Source organism: Zingiber officinale, chromosome 5B (genome assembly GCF_018446385.1).
Source record: "Zingiber officinale cultivar Zhangliang chromosome 5B, Zo_v1.1, whole genome shotgun sequence".
Taxonomy (NCBI): domain Eukaryota; kingdom Viridiplantae; phylum Streptophyta; class Magnoliopsida; order Zingiberales; family Zingiberaceae; genus Zingiber; species Zingiber officinale.
In genome coordinates this window covers 109728764-109748120 of record NC_055995.1, presented here as the reverse complement: position 1 = coordinate 109748120, position 19357 = coordinate 109728764, and the positions used below count along the sequence as shown (strand labels likewise).

Sequence of the window (19357 nt, the reverse complement as noted above, 5' to 3'; positions counted from 1 at the left end):
GGAAATACACATCTCCGAGATCTATTGTTCAAGAGGCTTATCCTCTTGTCCAAGACTTGCCCGGCCTAAACTAGGACTCTACGGCTCCTATACGACACAAGAATTATTAGCATATTATGGATTATAGTTGGTAAAACATGATAAATAATATAAGATCAACATGATTAGAAGGGGAGGGTGAATAATCATAAATCTAAAAAAATAAAAACAACTCAAATACAAATCCTAAATAAGAGAGATACATATGTAGCTAGAAGAAACTAAAATAATAATATTAATGCAAATAAATTATTTTAATATGGTTTGGACCTATTCCTACTCTTTGACATATTAATGCCCCCACTCGGATAGTAGAGTTACTTCATTGGACAAGGGTTGATTCCTACGAGGTTCATTCCCCTGAGGATTAAGCTTTGGAGAAGTTGATGTGGTTGGAGATGATCTTAGGGATTCTAACATGGCGATTGCACGAGATAAGCATCTATGTTTTGACGTATCAAATGACATAGCTGAGGATAAGAGTCAAGTTGTTGACGTGTTAGAAGATAAGTTGCGAGGATTCAACGTGGACAGGGTTCGATCGATCAAACCTATGCACTAATCGACCAAAAAGTAGATATGGATTAGGTTGATTGAACTATGGAATCGGTCGACCGAACAATACTTAAAAAAGGAACTTTGAGCAGAGGCATCACATCATCAACTCATACGCTCTCCAGCCCTCATCTCATGCAAAAGAAATGTCTCTACACCACTGTGACTCCGACAACCAATGCTCCACTTCAATCTTTCTTTGTAGTTGGTACATTAGTTGCTTTGTTTTATGTGCATTCATTTCTAAAGGACAATAAAGTGTTACTGTACCTTACATTTGTAAGAGGTTTCTCCACCTCTGAAACATTGTTTGGAAAGGAGAAAGTTAGTATTTGTCCACTCCTAAGCGATCCACGATCAGATCGTGGGCTTTGGAGTAGCAGTCTAGAGGACTATAAACTAAGTAAAAAAAAATTGACTTGTGTTCTTGCTATGTTTATTTCTTATTTTCGATGCATTTTCTCTCAAAAAGAAAAGGTTTTAAAATAATAATTTTACAAGTGATATTGACCCCCCCTCCCCCCTCTATCGTGTTTCAAACGCTTAAGTTATGCCTTACTTTTATTACTAATATGCATATCTAATTGTGCTGGGACTTAGAAGAACACATAGATATTTGATGGCTCAAAATTAATAGAGTACTATGAAGAGAGGTATGGGCAGACCGGAGAGATGAGGAGCATCAAAGCAGCATAACCTTGATAGAAGACGCAAGTGAACGAGAAGGATGATACGGAAAGGCAGCCAACGGGACTCCTTTGATTTATCCTCTTCCGGGCGCCTAAACCACCTCTGAGTACCCGGACCACCTTCGAGAAGCTGGATTACTGACGTGGCTGCACCTCAACGAAAGTCTATTTTTGAAGATTTATCTATCTTCGTGCACTTGGACCTGTCCGGACGCTTGGATTCTAATGTGTACCTGCTTATTAGCATTTGCCACCTCAGTTGGGCACCTCCTTGGGTTCAAGCAAATCCAAGGACCTAGACCTAGTCTAGGGGTCCAGGCGTTCAGATCCTTCCCAGACGCCAAGAGCCCCTTTTTCCAGCCAACTTAGAACTTTAATTTCCACAACATAATATTAGCACAATAAGCAATACACATGGAAATTAGAGCAGTAATATATTTGGCAGTCTCTGGACTGTCCGATCCTGACTTTGAGTTTCACTGAAATCCTAGGTCAGATCAACGTCTATTATTCCCTCAACTTCGTATATGTCCTCACTGGATCTCTTCTACAGTTGCTTACCTTTACTTATCATTTGCAGTCACTTGACTTATCTCTTGACCTAGCAGGTCTTCCTACCATTTGTCAGGTCCATAAATCTAACTGGACTTCGGCCAATTGTTAGGTCCAGCAGACCCAACTAGACTTCCTGCCAGATATCAGGTCACACCTTGCTCTATTTAGACTTTGTGTCAGTTATCAGATCCTCAAACCTAATTGGATTTCAACTTGGTGTCAGGTCCTCCAGACCCATTAATTCTTACACACTTGGTAACAAGGTTATATAACACAACATCTAACTTTAATCTATTTGTCATTCATTAAAACCTAAGTTTGACCATTGGTATTTATTGTATCAACACCAACAATATAGATCCAATGTAAGAGGGATTAGGCAACCAAAGTGTGAGATTAGGCGACTGGATGACATATGACGAATGATCCATAATAGTTATCCGAAGTTGACTGAGTTCTAGTCAACCAATATGGTATTCAAGCGACTGGAACGATGTCACATCAGTAACATGATGAGAGGAGATTGTCTCATGGATGAGATCAACCTACCACATCATCAATTTCCGATCAACCGATAAGGTCTTTCTAGTTGACCAAACGTGTCATGTCAACACTTGACTAGAGTCTATAAAAGAAGGTGAAGAACTCATCTATAGAATAACCACACAACCACGATCAAAGTTCTAATTACATTTAATGTATTTTCTGTTGGTGCAGGGAGCACCAGACGATCAAATTTGTGTTTTGATAATGACAAAAAAGTTCAAAGTTAAGTTATCTTGTGATCTAACAAGTGTGACTAAGTGTGCAAGAAAGTCCTAAGTGATCTTAGACAAAGGAAAGTTCTAGATGTGGTTAGGCAGGTGGAAAGTCCTAGCTACAGTTAGACAATGAAGTCTTGGTCCGCAATACTAGGTAAAGTCTTGGCGGATCGAGGACTTTAGGCGAAATCCTAGAGTCGAGGACTTTAGGTGAAAATCTTGGGGGTCGGGAACACCAGGTGGAAGACTGGACGGGTCGTGGATCGAACGTTCAGCATGAAGACTTGAAGTTTTGAACGCTGAGCAAAAGTCCAGACAGTCTAGAGAACCAGTCTGACAAAAGGTAATTTCTCCTGAGAGAAGTAGGTGAGAACACGCTCCCTAAAGAGGTAACAATAGGCATCGGTCTGACATAGAGTTTTAGCTAAACTTAAAGTCAGGACCGAACAATCTGAAAGCTGTCAAAACTTGTCATTCTTTAAATATTATTTGCTTGAACTAACCTTGTTTTGTAGAAAAAGAAGTTGGCAGAAAATGGTGGTCCGGGCGCCCAAGATGCCTTCGCTTGGAGCAAGATGCCTGGCTAGGAGCCCTCACGATCTGAGCGCTTGGAATATCTCTAGGTGCCCGGACGGTTGAAAGTCAATCTTTATAGCGAGCTGGAACAAAATGATTGGCGAACCTACTTCACGGTCTGAGCGCCCGAGGGTGGTCTAGGTCCCTCGGGGTGGTCTGAGCGCCTAGAGATGGATAATTTTTGTTGATCGAGTTTCGATGAGAGCACGCCATGTTAGCTCTATGGGGGTGCCTGGGGGAGGTTCTAGGTGCCCGAAATGGGCTATAAAAGGAGGATTCGACTAGAACCTTAAACACAACATTCCGAACAACTTTCGCTTCTGCGTGCTACTAAAAAAAAATCTCCTTGACACCCAAAAGCTGCTCCGATGATGACTGTGCTTATATTTGATTCTCCAAGTCATTGGTATTGTTGTTATTCAAATTGCTTGTACTAAAATTGTAATTATTCTTGTAATCATCGGTTTGATTAATATTTTCCCATCAAAAGCACTCTCACATGCGGGCCTTGGAGTATGAGTCGCCACAGACTCCAAACCAAGTAACTCTTGGTGTGTTAGTGTTGTCTCTTTCTTTCTTTTTGTCTTTATTCTGCTACTTATCTCTCGAAAGTTTTAAACGAACGTGAAGAAGCCACGAGCGTTATTCACTCCTCTTCTAGCACATCTCGATCCTACATTTTCCTTTTGCTCTTTAATTATTGTACTCACCTGTTGTAAGAGGATTATCCACCTCCAACACCTTACCGAAGAGAAGGATAGTGGACAAGTGCTTTTATGCATAGGTCTTGGACGTAGCAACCTGAGGGTTGTGAATCAAGCAAATAATTGCATTCATCTCTTTTTGTGTTTATTTATCTTAAGTAATGCATGTGTGTATCCTTATTAAGTAATTAGAGAGAAAAAAGCAATATTTGCAAGGCTACGACAGCATTTTTTAAGTAATGGTTTTTAAAACCGTTGTCTATTTGCACTTTTTTTAGACTACGACAACTTTTTTTAAAGGCTACGACAATGGTTTTTAAAACCGTTGTCTATTTGCGCTTTTCTAAAGTTTACGACATGTTTTTATCTACGTGCATTTTTTTGAATTTTTCCCTCGCTGTTTTTTCCCTTAGCAGTTTTTTCTTGCCGTTGCATTTTTTGTTTCCCTCTCCCAAATTTTTACACCAAAACCCTAAATTCCTTTCCTTCCCAAACCCGTCCCTCTTTGCTAGCGATCTCTTCACATGGGTCGTTCACCTGTTCACCCGTTCATGGATATCCACCCACGAATGGAAGTTGTGTTGAATTCCCCAACGTCGTCGTCTCTGCCATGACGAAGAGCAATAGGGGGAGGAGAGCGACAACGATGGAGGAATTGAAGAAACAAAAGTTCAAAGAAGATTTCATCAATAGACGCGTTTCTCATCTTGATTTCGCCTCTCAGATCCACTTCCTTCTTGACCCCCTCAAAAAAGACCAGCTCGTTGATCTCCAGAGCCATCGCTCGGGAAATGGAACACCAATACCAACGGCAGCAATGAGTCAGGGTCGGTGGTGGCACCACCAGTGCAGGCGGATAAGCGGACCAAGAAGATGGTAAGGGATACGAAAGATGCTGAATGGGAAAAAAGGTTACCTTGTTCTTTGGCTCACATATCGACACCGCCGAGAGGTTCGTGAAGGTTACGTTTCTGAGCTTTTGGTCCTGATATACTGATATTATACTTTTGTTGGTGTAATATTCCCTAGGCCAAGGTTGACTAAGCTTGAGATGACTCAAGCTTGAGTCTTGATATTTAGGTTTTGATGTTTGACAATACATGGAGACTTATAATACATGGAGATTGCAGGTGCAATCGTTCATTTGAAGAGATTGTTGGTACAATTCTCCTCTGGTCAAGGTTGGTCAGTTAGATGTGAAGAAGAGTCAAGTAGGTGAAAACTGACTAGATACGTGATTGAGAGGTCCTGATGAGTGAAGTCAGGTGAAAGACCTAGTGAGTGAAGCTAGGCAGAGGAGAAGTCCTGATGAGTGAAGCCAGGTAGTTGGAAACCCTGGTGAGTGAAGTTAGGTGAAAGACCTAGTGAGTGAAGCTAGGCAGCATGAAAATCCTAGTGACTGAAGTTAGGTGAAAGTCCTGGTGAGTGAAGCCAGGCAGATGGGAAACCCTAGTAAGTGAAGCTAGGTGAAAGTCCTGGTGAGTGAAGCTAGGCAGATGGAAAGTCCTGGTGAGTGAAGCCAGGTAGATGGGAAGTCTTGGTGAGTGAACCCAGGCACGTGGAAATCCAGGTGAGTCAAGGTTGACCGGACACTTGGTATTGAGAAGTCCAAGTAAGTCAAAGGGTTGACCGAATACTTGGCACGAGGAGGAAAAGTCCAAGTGGGTCAAAGGGATTGACCGGACACTTGGTGAGGAAGTCCTTGCAGGTCGAGGGTGACCGGATGCTAGGTATGATGCCCCAACAAGTCATCGTTGACTGGATGTTAGTTTTTAGGGGCTTGGAACTTGATGGGGGCGAATCAAGTTGATTCAATCGATCAGCCGATCGATTGAATCATGCCCAATCGATCGGTTGATCGATTGGACTGGTGCCATGACAAAAGACTCCTCCTAATCAATCAGTGGATCGATTGGGGGCGTGACACTGTTGCACAGAAGCCCTCCCAATCGATCAGCCGATCGATTGGGAGCCTCCAATCGATCGGGCGATCGATTGGGAGGCTGAAAATCGTAGAAGAGTCTTGAATCGATCAGACAATTGATTCCAGCTCTTTCCAGAGAGCACAAAGGCGCTCTGGATCGATCTACCGATCGATCCAAAGCCTCCCCAATCGATTGGGAGCAATTCAATCGATTGGGATCCAACCGTTGGCGCTGGATAAAGCCGTTGCGAGCATTTTCTTCAGCAGCTCTTTCAGATCTTCGCCCAATTCTTCTCCGACACACAGTGCCTTCTCCACAGAGCTCACCGCCAGTTCTTGAAGCTTCTTGGAGCAAGGTGTTCTTGCACTTCCAAGGTCAAGAGGCATTCCAAATAAGAAGGGAAAAGCAAGCTAGGGTTTCTACCATGTAAATCTGTTGGTGCGGGAAGCATCCGACGATCGAACCTTAGTTTTGATAATGGCAAAGGATTCAAAGTTAAGTTAGTGTGTGATCTAACATGTTTGAATGAGTGTTTCAGGAAAGTCCTAGCTGCGGTTAGGCAAGTGAAAAACCCTAAGGGGTGGTAACCTTAGGTTCTAGGGGGCGGTAACCCTAGGTGGAGGAAAACCCTAAGGGGCGGTAACCTTAGGTCCTAGGGGGTGGTAACCCTAGGTAGAGAAAAACCCTAGGGGGCGGTAACCCTAGGTCATAGGGGGTGGTAACCCTAGGCGAAAAGTCCAGTCGGTCTGGAGGAGCGGACTGGCATCAGGTAATCTCTCCTGAGGGGAGTAGGTGAGGACGCGTTCCCCGTAGAGGGAACAGTAGGCGTCGGGTCGACCTAGGGTTTCCGGTTGGAAATCCGAAGTCAGACTCGGACAGTCCGAAGACTGTCAACTCTTTCTCACTTATGAATTATCAGATTCTAACATTGTCTTACAGGGTATGCAATTGCTCGGACTAACCTTGTTTTGCAGGAGAAGCGGTTCCTGGAAAAAGGAGGTCCGGGCGCCCGGGACCAAACTTTATCCCTGCCGCGACTTCGCCACGTGGAGCATCCTGGTTGGTTGGCCACGTCACACTCCAGGCGCCCAGAAGGGATCCAGGCGCCCGGAATGTCATATAAAAAGAGGGTCGAGGGTGCAGCCAAAGTACAACAACACATTCTAAGCTTTCTTTTGTGAAGTGCGGCCAACGAGACGACCTTGAAGTGCTACTACTCGACGTTGACAACCCGAAGCTCAGACTCTTCGATCTTTTGTTGTCGGTATTAGTTTACTTATTGCATTAATTGTAATTCAAATTGTAATCTTTCCGATATATAGTTGTTGCCCACCGAAAGCGGTCAAGGACCGCGGGCCTTCGAGTAGGAGTCGCCATAGGCTCCGAACGAAGTAAAACACCTGCGTCTTTGTGTGTTTGATTTTACTTTCCGCTGCGTTTCTATTCTGTGTTTTAAATCGTTAAAATAGCCACGAGCGCTATTCACCCCCCCTCTAGCGCTTTCGATCCATCAAATCTTGTAAGGTTTACTTTTTTATCAGCTTGTAGTTTGTTCTTCTTATGTATCTTTGTGTGTGAGTCATGTACAGGCTTCTCCGCCTTCGGTAGTTACCGTAGAGGAGTGTTTTCATAGTGGAGAGTGTGTGTCGTGTGTGGATCCTTGGATTAACCACCTCTTCTTGGTTAAGAAGCTGGGCTTTGGGTAGATATAAGGTTTTATAAATAAGAGGCTATAATAGGGACTAAGAGGAGGAATTAGTTTTGGTCTCCCGATGAGCTTGAGCTTCCCGTGTTCACCCCGAACACCCAACTCAAGTTCATCAATAATAACTCATACCACTAAAGAGTTATTATTGCACTACCGCACCAATCCCATATTACAATATGAACTCCTTATCATGAGTGTGTTAGTCTCCCTGTGTTTAAGATATCGAATGCTCACTAATTAAATGAGTTACTAACAATTCACTTAATTAATATATAGCTCCAAGAGTAATACCACTCAACCTTATTGTCATGTCGGACTAAGTCCACCTGCAGGGTTTACATGACAATCCTTATAAGCTCCTCAAGGGGACATCATCAACCTAGATCACTAGGACACAGTTTCATTCTATAATCAACAACACACCATATAAATAATATCATTTCCCAACTTATCGGGCCTATTGATTTAACGAACTAAATCTCACCCTTTGATAAATTAAAGAAATAAATATTAAGTATACGTGCTTGTTATTATATCATGATTAAGAGTACGCACATCCATAATAACAGAGGTCCTGTTCTTTTTTACAGGTAGTATAAAAAGAACAACCTCAAATGATCCTGCTCAATACACTCAGAGTGTACTAGTATAATTTTATAGTCAAGATAAACTATTACCAAATTATACTACTACCATTCCAATGGTTTGTTTCATTTCATCTTGGTTGTGAGCAACTGTTTATAATTTATAAGGAACTGATAACATGATCTTCTGTGTGACACCACACATCATGTTATCTTCAATATAAATTAAATGAACAACTACATTTAACATATAAATGTAGATATTTGACCAATGTGATTCTTATTTTAAAATAAATGTTTATACTAAAAGTTAGACTTTTAATATACATTCTAACAGAATATTCTTCTATCCTCTTACAATCTTGTGCACATGGACAAACTTTGCACAGTGACCTTTCCGATATGGGACGAACCATTTCTCAACCTTGCACACAGCAAGTCCCCTCTCCTCCTTTTTTCTTTTGCTTGGACGCATTTATATATATTGAGGAAGATGACTCTTCCTCTTCCTCCATTAATGGAAGAAACGAATGGACTAAAAGATGAAGGGGAAGAGGTGCCCTTTCATCTTCCAACATTAGCATTGAAGAATCTATGGAGGGATTGCTTCTAATGTCATAGAGCATTGACCTTTATGGGGCATATGTCTCAAGACCCAAGCCGAGAGAAGGAAAGAGTCAAACCCCATATGCTTTGAGAATAACATCAATCTTGTATGTCATGCTATTACAAGGCTTGCTATGACATATGCTTTGAGCATATATAGTTGATATTAAGCAAAACATAGTGAAGGTCACTAGGCTGCAGTTAACCTCTTCAAGTAGTTGAGAACAGTAAAGAACCTCCTCGCTTGAGAATGACTAAAGATATGCTCTTGGTGCATGGAGAAGGGGAAGGATAATCTGCATTAAGGGGCCAATAGACATGAGTTTTCAATTAGAACAGGATGATTTACAATCAAAGTTAGGAGAACTATTCAAGTGCGGTAAACTAGAAGAGTTCAAATCAAGAGACTATAATTGACACGACAAAGGAAACTAATGAGATTGCAACCACTATGGTAGCAAAGGAAGGTGTTTAGTTTCAAGTTCATTGGTGAACCTAAAGTAGTTATAATGAGCACATTGGTCTAATTCGGGTGTACTATGGCAAGGGATTTGTTGTAGGCAAGTCTTACCAATGATGCAAGCATGTTCTCCTTTGATTCAATCTGATCAAGAAGTTTATCAAGAATGAAGACATCACATCAAAGAGAATCAACAAGTGATATTGTTATTGATCACTGTCTAGTAGAAATATAATGGTCATAATTGACCATTAGGTATGAAATACATGATTGATTGGTTTAGTGTAAGTAGGAGATTATTTATGACTGAGCCTTAGTGATAATCAAATTATAGAACTGATCACTATTATAATAGAGATATTATATCACATAATTTGATTTGATTATCACTTAGATTAAATTTATATATAGTTGAATTCAATTGAGAATGATTATTAAGTTTAGATTTATTTAAGTGGTCCATAACTATTGAATAAATACTTGGACACATGTTATATGTTCTAGTGGGATCGATACTATTTAAAGTATTAGGGAGATATTTTGATATAGGATAATCATGGAACTAAAATGTTGATTTACTTCAATGTCTTAGTAGAAGCCTCATATTTTATAACCTAAAATAATGAATAGATTATTTATGTGAAATCAAAGAGTTTATCCGTTTAAATCACGTAAATAAAACTCATGCAGAAATTATATGATTAATCCAAATTGAAGAAATGAAACAAATTTAAATCCTAAAAGAGTTCTGATAAATAATTGTTATGAAATTCGAAACTTAATATTAAATGGGTGCTTCACAATTAATAAAGACACTCCTGAAATCACAAGATCGTAGTCATTTCTAACAACATATGCATAATTAAAGAGACGTCCAGTGAAAATTGGCGATCGAGAGTTAAAAGTTGTATTTCAACAAAACAAACATTTACTATTAAAGCAAAATAGTAGATTATTTGGCCAGTTATACGCTAATCTCGAATGCTTCATACAATGAGTTTGATGATAATTTGTAGAAAGATAAATTAAAAAATTGAATAGACCTCATATAAGATAATGATAAAAAGGTGAATACGTTCGTCTCCAGCGCTCCCGTTTTAGGATCAATACGAAGGAGGTAAATCATGGACGACTACTAACTTTTGGATTAGTGACTAAGACATAAGAGAGGCATTTATCTCGACTTTTGCCGAGATTCGAACCTCAGACCTCATTATGACAATACCTCATGTGCTAGCCACTAGACCCATCCAAGGGGACAAACCCCATATGAGATGGTAGGAACCGACTGGTGTTTGATTTTTGACAATTTATAGATTTTATAGAAAGATGAAATCTATCATTTTGATGACCCTCCACAACTATCTCATATCATTAGGACATAATAAATAAATCAAAAAATTAAAATTAATCATCACATGATAAAATACTTTCTTAGTGTTTGCTAGAGTTTAACGCTTACATAATTCTATAAATCTATTATATGTTATACCATAGGATCTCTCTCATATCATTAGAAACAAATAAATAAAAATAAAAACTAGTTCTAGTATGATTCGACTCTGGCATAATATCTATAAATCTATTATATAATAATGAACTCAGCTATATTATTTGAAGAAAAAAATAATTAATCAGATTAGTAACGTCAAGTCCGGAGTGATCGATTTGGTCCTATAAAAATTTCTCACTGATCACTAGGATAAATCGAAAAGTGCTTATAGCGGACAATACGGATGTCCAATATCTTTTAGTTGCGTGCCTCATTTGAGAAAAAATTTCTATAAATTCATCATAGCTGGAATTGATAGTTAGGTGACAATCTAAATATCCCATCGTTGCATAATAGCCAACATTTCAGTATATGTATATTTTCACCCTTGTTAAAGCAGATGCAAAGGCAAAAGCGAGCACGCAGGCTTTATTCATCCAGCTAGCTAGTTGTCAACTACGCGTTTTGTTTGCCATGGATTCTGATGCCCCAGGAGGAGGCGGCGGCGGCGGCGGATGGACGAGCGATTGTGGCACTGGCAGTCGCAATGGCACTGGAGATGGATCCCTCCGGATCAATTACGTCACCAAGGTCTTTATCGTCCTCCTCTTCGCATCCCTGTATCTCCTCTCCCGGCGTTGGCGAGAGAAGGAACGATCCTCCACCGCTGCGCTTACCCCGTCTGAGATCGCCGGCGCTATTTCCTTCATCGCCTCCCTTCTCTACCTTCTTCCTCGCCTTGGACATCTCTAGTTTGGCACATCCCTCTTTCGCTCCTATTTGACCTCACCATCTGGTAGATTTTGCACTAGTGTCAAATTATATTGGGTCTCTACAAGATCTGTAACCTTATCTTGTAAGTTTAAGCAAATGGAGATTTGTGTAATTAAAGATGACTATGTCACACGCCTCTTTGCTATTTGATTTCTACTTCTTGCTTTGTGGATGGGACAAAGTAGTCACAGAAAAAAAAAGGTGAAGATTTTCAGATTCAAGGAAACATCATCTGGGGGAAATGATGCATGTTTTGATTTGCCAAACAATAAGCATCTGGATATGGCTAATTTTAGATTGCTACCATAGCAAGGAAATGGTTTCTTGGTTACATTTGTTCCGTGGACCTATTTTCAAAGTTTCCCATGTTTGTTTTCCCAGACAGTTGGTGAACAAAAAAATGAGCATTTTGAGAGACAAACGACTTTCATTTAAAACGAACAAAAGTCATTGTTTTCATCATCCGCAACTCTCCCCAATTATATCCCCCAATCTCACGCGAGCATATCCTGTTATCGCTTGCCGTTACCAGCCAGCGTTGATGCAATACCAAGCCACTTCTTTCAATCACTTGCCGGGGCCATCGCCGCACACTCGTATTCTCCAATTTCACTTTAATTTGACTTGCAGCTTGTAAATCTTCAAAATCCGTTTAGATCAATCCCATGTTGTTTTTATAGTTATATCTAACTTATGCCAACTAATCGATCCGAAGATAAATTATGAAGCACTCACAGTAAACAGTCCGTCAATCATTAAATGCCTAAAAAACTTATGAATGCGTCATGCCACGGGCTAGATCAATCTCATGCTTAGGCTATGATCAAGAAGTCATGTTCCCTTATCAAACACTCTTAATCAAGTCTATTTTAACTCAGAATCGTATTCAAATATTACAAATCACATAATTCCTCACAACACAATATCTTCCAATTTCCAAGAGTCTACCTTCATTATCATTCATGAAGTCCACCTCCTGTGACTCCTATCAAAATTATTAATGTTCCTGGGTTATGGTACAATGGAAGGACGTCCAGTTGTTGCTCAACCATTCAGAGTTTGATTTCTAGTTATGATACATTTGCAAATATTTTTCTTCTAAATGGGACTCGCAACCAAGAGATACTAAGCTTCTAGTCTGTCACGAGCACTTCCCAATTTATTCTTGTGGTTAGTAGGAAGGTTTCGTGGAACTGGATCGGTCACCTCGGATTCGACGCTACATGATCTGATTAATTATTTTTTATCAAAATTATTAAACTAGCTCTAATCTCTTCATCTTGTAGTCCGATGTCTCATATCATCTTTCTTCGGATTCAAGCACACCTAGTGAGTCTTGAGTAAACTATTTTAGTGGCTCTAAGTCGTTGAATTACAAATTTTGTGAGCGCATGTTACCAAGTCTCTATAAATTCCATGCACACATCAGTAAAATAGATAGAAATATTGATTGAACACGACCACTTTGGTCATGTTTATACCAACACTAGAAAGATCACAAATCGCAAAGCTTCTAATAGAATTTAACAAACTCTATTTCACCAACCTTAAAACCATTCCAAAGTCCATTTATTACCTTTGAAACTTTATTACATGTTTGTTTGTCACCCAATAGTTGACTAGTCTATAACATCAATTAGCTACTCTATCACAATCCCGTAAGACCAAGAAACGTGATAGAGAAGGAGGGGTGAATATAACTTTTTAAAAACTCTTCTTTTTTTCTTTTTTCAATATTAATCATAATGCAACGAAAAAGTAATATAAAAGAAATATGCTATTTACTTGGTTCACAGTTCTTAGAACTGCTACTCTAAGGACTACAATCCCTTAGAACATTTTTGAATAGACAATACTATATTTTCTCCTTCCAAAAAATATTTGGAAGCGTAGAAACCTCTTACAATTGTAGAGAGTATAGTAACACTTTAATAAACCTTTATTATAATTGAAGATGCAATATACAAAGTGAAACGTTATCGACAACTTTTAAATGTAGACCTTCGACATTGGTTGTCAAAGAGAATCAACGTGTAGATGGCAAAACTTGCTCGAATGAAGAAACAAATGAAAGAATTGAAAGAATGTGTGTTATAGCCTCTACCGCTGAGCCTTCTTTTATAGGTCTTTATTGGTCGATCGATCCTCTCTTTAGGTTAACCTAATAAATATCTGATCACGCCGAATCAATGCTTGATTTCCTCTTTTTTTGGTCTTCTAATCCTTGTGTTCGGTCGACCAAACCATAGTATCATCCGGGTTGTCATCTAGGTTCATGATAGGTTAGATCGTATTCCTGTGCAATCCACTTAATCGGTCGACTGAACCTCTGGTTTCTTTTGATGGTCATATCACATCAGGTCTGATCTGTTGATCAAATCAGGATTTGGTCGATTGATCCATGGGATAGGTTGAATCCTATTCTTTCCTTTTGGAGTTGGATAATATCCAACTCGTTCTTATCTTTACTATTGGGTCAACCAAACCTCTTTGTTCGATTGCTCGTACTGTTTGATCGACCGGAAGTACCATTCGATTGACTGTACAACTTTGTTTCCTACAAAATAAAGTTAGTTCATAACAATAATAATTATCCGACAAAATATAACTAGTAATAGTATAATAATGTATGCTATATTTTGACAGTTAATACTGTCTGATCTCAACTTAGAAATCAGGATTAGTTTCTTAGAAGGATCAACACCTAAGTATTTGCCCCATAACTTGGGGCACGTCATTATTGTCTTCTTTTCAGAATAGCCTCTTAGGACTTACCTAACTTACCTGCCAAACATCTGATCCAGCTGATCTATTTGGACTACTTCTACTTAGCGCTTCCCCTTTTACTTGATGTCAAGTCCAGCTAGCTCATCAAGTACTGTGTTTTACCATATTAACTCATCTAGGCTTTCTCTGCTTGGTGTCTTGTCCTCCTGATCCACTAAGACTTAGTTGCCTAGTGTCTAGTCTTCTTGACCCATTAGGACTTTGATCCCTAGTGTCTGATCCTCTTGACCTACTAGGACTTTCTATGTCAAATATTCTACATACTCTACACTCATATCAGATGCATAATGTGTAACTTTAAATCATTATTTATACTAACAATCTCCCTTTTTTTGATATTTAACAACATAGTTTAAAGTCAGAGAAAAATACCCTCTCTAAAGAATTTATAAGTAAAATTTGTTTGAGAATTTTAATTTTAAATAATAAAGTTTAGCAAACTTAAACTTTAAATCAAAACTCTAAAGTTTAAGTTAAAATTAAATAAAAGATTTTAAGTTGAAATTGTAACAAACTTAAACTTAAGTTAAGTGTTAAGTAACAAAAGTAACGAACTTAACTTTTAAGTCTAAGTTGAGATTATAACAAACTTTAGGTTTAAAGTCTAAATTGAGATTCTAACAAAGTTACAATAAAAAAATAACAAACTTTAAGTTAAGTTTAATTTTCAAGCTTTAAGTTGGCATTCTAACAAACTTAAACTTAAGTTAAGATTTAAGTAAAAAAGGTAACAAGCTTAACTTTAGGTCTAAGTTTAATTCAACTTTCTCTCAACTCAAACTTTAAATCCCACTCTCCCCCCTTTGACATACATCAAAATAGAGATCATAGCATCATAATTTGATAAATATTTTTCAGAATTATTTAAAATTGAATTTTCAAAGTGAAAGGAAATTTTTTCAAAGTAATTCTCAAAATATAATTTATTTCAAAATAGTAACCATCTAAATCATTGTCCTTAATCAAATGTCTAACTCTTTTAAAACTCATTAATCATCAATTGATTATTAAATTTAGGTAAGAGTTAGTCACCGTAGTGATCAATTTGATTTATACCCCTTGGTTCATTTTGATACACTATGTTCTACATCTAGAACCAGGGGTCAAGTCCGAACATCACACACCCATCTACATGGTTTAATACACAAATAGTTAAACCTAGATGTTTGTTAAATGTAAAGGTTGCCTAAATCTATAGGTGCATGAATTCTAAGGTAATGTCTAGGCTAGTTCAATGATGCTATATAGAATATCACATATGATAGCAATAAAAAGCAAGTCCTATTTTACTAAGTACATTCCTAATTGTCATCTAAGAGTACTAAATTTTGCCTTAGGTTATGGTTTAGTGAATATGTCATCTAAATTTGATTTGGACTCAACATAATCGATATAGTATTTCCTTTGGCTACATAATCCCTAATAAAATGATATTTAACTTCTATGTGTTTTGTTCTTAAATGGTGTACAAGATTTTTAGTTAAATTTATTAAACTTATGTTATCAATAAATGTTCCAACATTTTTATAATTTAATTGAAAACCTTTTAATGTATGCATTATCCATAAAAGTTGTGTTATACATTCTACTATTGCTATATATTCTGTCTCAGTAGCTGATAATGCAATACAATGTTGCTTTTTACTAAACTAGTTATTAGAGACAGTCTCAAAAATTGACAGCTATCACTTGTACTTTTTCTACCTAATTTACAGGTGGCATAGTCTGAGTAAAAAAAAACCTATTAGTTCAAAATTACTAGTTCTAGGATACCATATTCCTACATTTAGTGTTCCTTTAAGATATCTAATTATTCATTTAACAACTGTTACTTGAGATTCTTTAGCATAAGATTACTACATTATACACATACCTACTGCAAATAATACGTCAAGTCTACTAACAGTTAAGTAAAATAAACTCCCTATGGCACTTCTATAATACTATAGTTTTATAGGATTTTCTTCTGGATCATTATCTAGCATAATGTTTGTTGTCATAGGTGTATTTATTTCCTTAGCATTTTTCATTCCAAATTTTTTGAACAATTCTTTGGTATATTTGTTTTGATGTACATAAATTCCTTCTTTTGTTTGTTTTATTTATAAACCTAAAAAGAATGTTAATTTACCTACTAATCTCATTTCAAACTCATTTTCTATTATTTCTAAAAACTACTAATCCCAATTTTTTTGTTTTGAATTTATAAATTTTTTGTCATATATTTGGAGCACCCACTATCTAGAATCCATTGATTTAAGCCTTTATATTTCTACATATAAAGTATATGTAACTAGTTCATTGAATCCTATGAGTTTAAATTGTCATTTTTATTATATTTGCATCTCACCTAGTCTATGTTGTCAAAACATAGTAGTCTTATGGATTTTGTAAGATCTTGAATTTTACTTGATTAATTAGTGATGATTTAAGAAGGGAGTTTGACATTAGGGTTAGATTCAATTTTAGCTTTGAGTCAATTAAGTGGGCATTTATTAAATCCAATTTGAAAGAAACAAAGTATGAGATTTAGTGTCTCCACCAAAGAATAAATCAATAATAGATAAGTGGGCATTTATTAAATCCAATTTGAAAGAAACAAAGTATGAGATTTAGTGTCTCCACCAAAGAATAAATCAATAATAGATACTAAATGAGTTTTTCATAACAAATTAGACAATAAAGGTAAAATCATTAGAAACAAAGCTCATTTAGTTGCAAAATGGTTTAGTCAAGTAGAAAGTCTAGATTATGATGAGATTTATACCCTGGTAGCTAGACTTGAATCCATCAGAATGTTGCTAGTCTATGCAGCACATAAAGGATTCAAGTTGTACCAGATTGATGTTAAATTTATATTTTTAAATGGGTTAATTAAAGAGGAAATCTATGTAAGTCAACCACTATGTTTGAAAAATTAGAATATCCAAACCATGTGTTTAGGTTAAAAAAAGGCTTTATATAGTCTAAAACAAGAACCTATGGCTTCGTATAAAAGACTATCTAGCGTTGATGCATGGAGCACCAGATAATCTAACTTAACCTCTAGGGTTTTGATATTTAATAATATACCAAGGTCTCGTCATGTTTGATCTAGAAATAATCCAAACATGACTTGATATTTGAAAGATAAAAGTCTATTTTGGTTAAGGTTGACCAGATGATTAGTGAAGCAAGGAAGTCTTGGTAGAAAGTATTGGGCAAGGAAGTTGTGGTCGGAAGGATTGGGCAAAGAAGTCTTGGTCGGAAGGATTGGGCAAGGAAGTCCTGATCAGAGGGGTTAGGCAAGGAAGTCATGGTCAGAGGGATTGAGCGAAAGTTCTAACTATAGGTTCCTATATTTGAAAGATATCCTAAGGCAATCACCTTAGAAGTTGTATTATTTATTCGATCAAATTCACTATTTGATTATACATTCACTATGTATATGATTTGATCTTAAACTCAATTAATGAAATCCACAATATAATACATAGCATAAGAGAAATTATGGTCGAATCACAATTAGTGATTATCTCATCATGTGTAATTATGTACATATTAAAATCTTCCCTAGTCAATGAATTAATGAGACTGAACATCATTGATTTTGTAAGACTAGCAATGTTATGCTCCTTAGTTTATCCAAGTAGTCAGTCCTCACTGGCTGGAAACATTGGGATGCTAAGAGTTAATATGTGGATGCTAATTATGGGTAACTAGTTCATTAGATGTGATTTGCTATAAGATTTCATATTATTCTTTATTTGTTATGAAGATTTGATTATACCTTGAGTGTAAGTTTCCTTAGACTTGAGTTATTTAAGTCATCTTGATCATGAAAATTTATAGCAAACATCTCCTAGGAGGTGCAAGTGTGATGATTGGATATAGGTCAATATGCCTGAAAGTGTTTGAATAGCCTATAGAGGATTTATCACTCCTTTTATAAAGGAGATGTATACCCTAAGGGTTCTTATCAGGATTATTACTCGTAAGTCTTTAGCCAAAGAATAACATGTCAAGAAGATGGTCTTCTTATACATGTATTTGAGTAATTCAAATCCACAGGACAAGCAAATATTACTTGACCTAAGTGTGATATAGTCAGTCTAGTGGAGACTGACACATATACCATGTCTTGAACCAAGTGCATATAGAATGAGTGAAAAGAACATACACACTAATGACCATTGCTACTGAAGGATACAGAATTTATTCTAGGATCAACTATGATTTTTCAATCAATTGGAGGTCATGATGTACTATTAGGTGTCACTCATGATCAATTCATAATTAATGATTAATTATAAATGGCGAACATAATCAAGAACCTATTTGATCACACACACTAGGAGAATATCCGAAAGACATAAAACAAGTTTGAGAATTGAATTCTCAAATTGAGAGAAATATAATTGAATATGGTAGGACCATACGAAGGGAAAATATGAAAGATATTTGTTGGACCGAAAGCGTTAATGTTCCATGCTCTTACAGGAGAGTTGGATCCATTATGGTTTAATAATAAATAAAATTGGTTTGGTTTTAAACCAAGTTGGTTTGGTTTTTGAACTAAACTAATTGCTAATGGATTGGGTTAGCTTAATGGGTATGAGTTTGATCTTGCTTATCAAACCTTGATGGAGGTGTATAAATGCCCTTCATGGGGAGAAAATATAGATCTTGTAAGAGTTGGAAAACCTAATTGTGAAGTAGGGTTTTTCCTCTCTCCCCTCTCCCTCTCTTCTTGCCATCGCCAAGACAAAAGGGGCAACCCCCCTTTTTGCAGCTACCATCCATCACTAACTACCGCCCAACCACTGGGCAGTGGTTGTCCAGTTGACGAATGGCAACCAAGGACTACTATGCTGCTGGACAACTTCTCTGTTTGGTGTCGCCATGCAGCTTTTGTCATCAGGTACCAAACCGAGTTGGGGTTTCTCTCCTAGATCGTGTCATCTCCTTTCTTTGGCTAGTACTAAAGTGGAGACATGGCTTGTGATTTAGAGAAGTCATTTTGAAGGTATCTTGGAATGGATATGAATAGAGACAATCCTTGTAAGGGTTGCTCATTGATGTCGTTGTCATTAAACGTCATCCAACAAGTATAATTTCTTAACAAAGTTATTTTTCTATGATTATGTTTACGCAAGTTTGTTT

At 37.4% G+C, this 19357-nt stretch overlaps 1 protein-coding gene across 1 annotated transcript; it reads left to right on the top strand.

Moving 5' to 3' along the window:
- The first annotated feature begins 11022 nt into the window (after window positions 1–11022).
- LOC121987727 lies at window positions 11023–11584 on the top strand. The gene has a single exon (XM_042541464.1). It carries the CDS (start codon window positions 11027–11029, stop codon window positions 11405–11407), a length of 381 nt encoding a protein of 126 aa, XP_042397398.1. The 5' UTR covers window positions 11023–11026; the 3' UTR covers window positions 11408–11584.
- Window positions 11585–19357: the final 7773 nt, after the last annotated feature.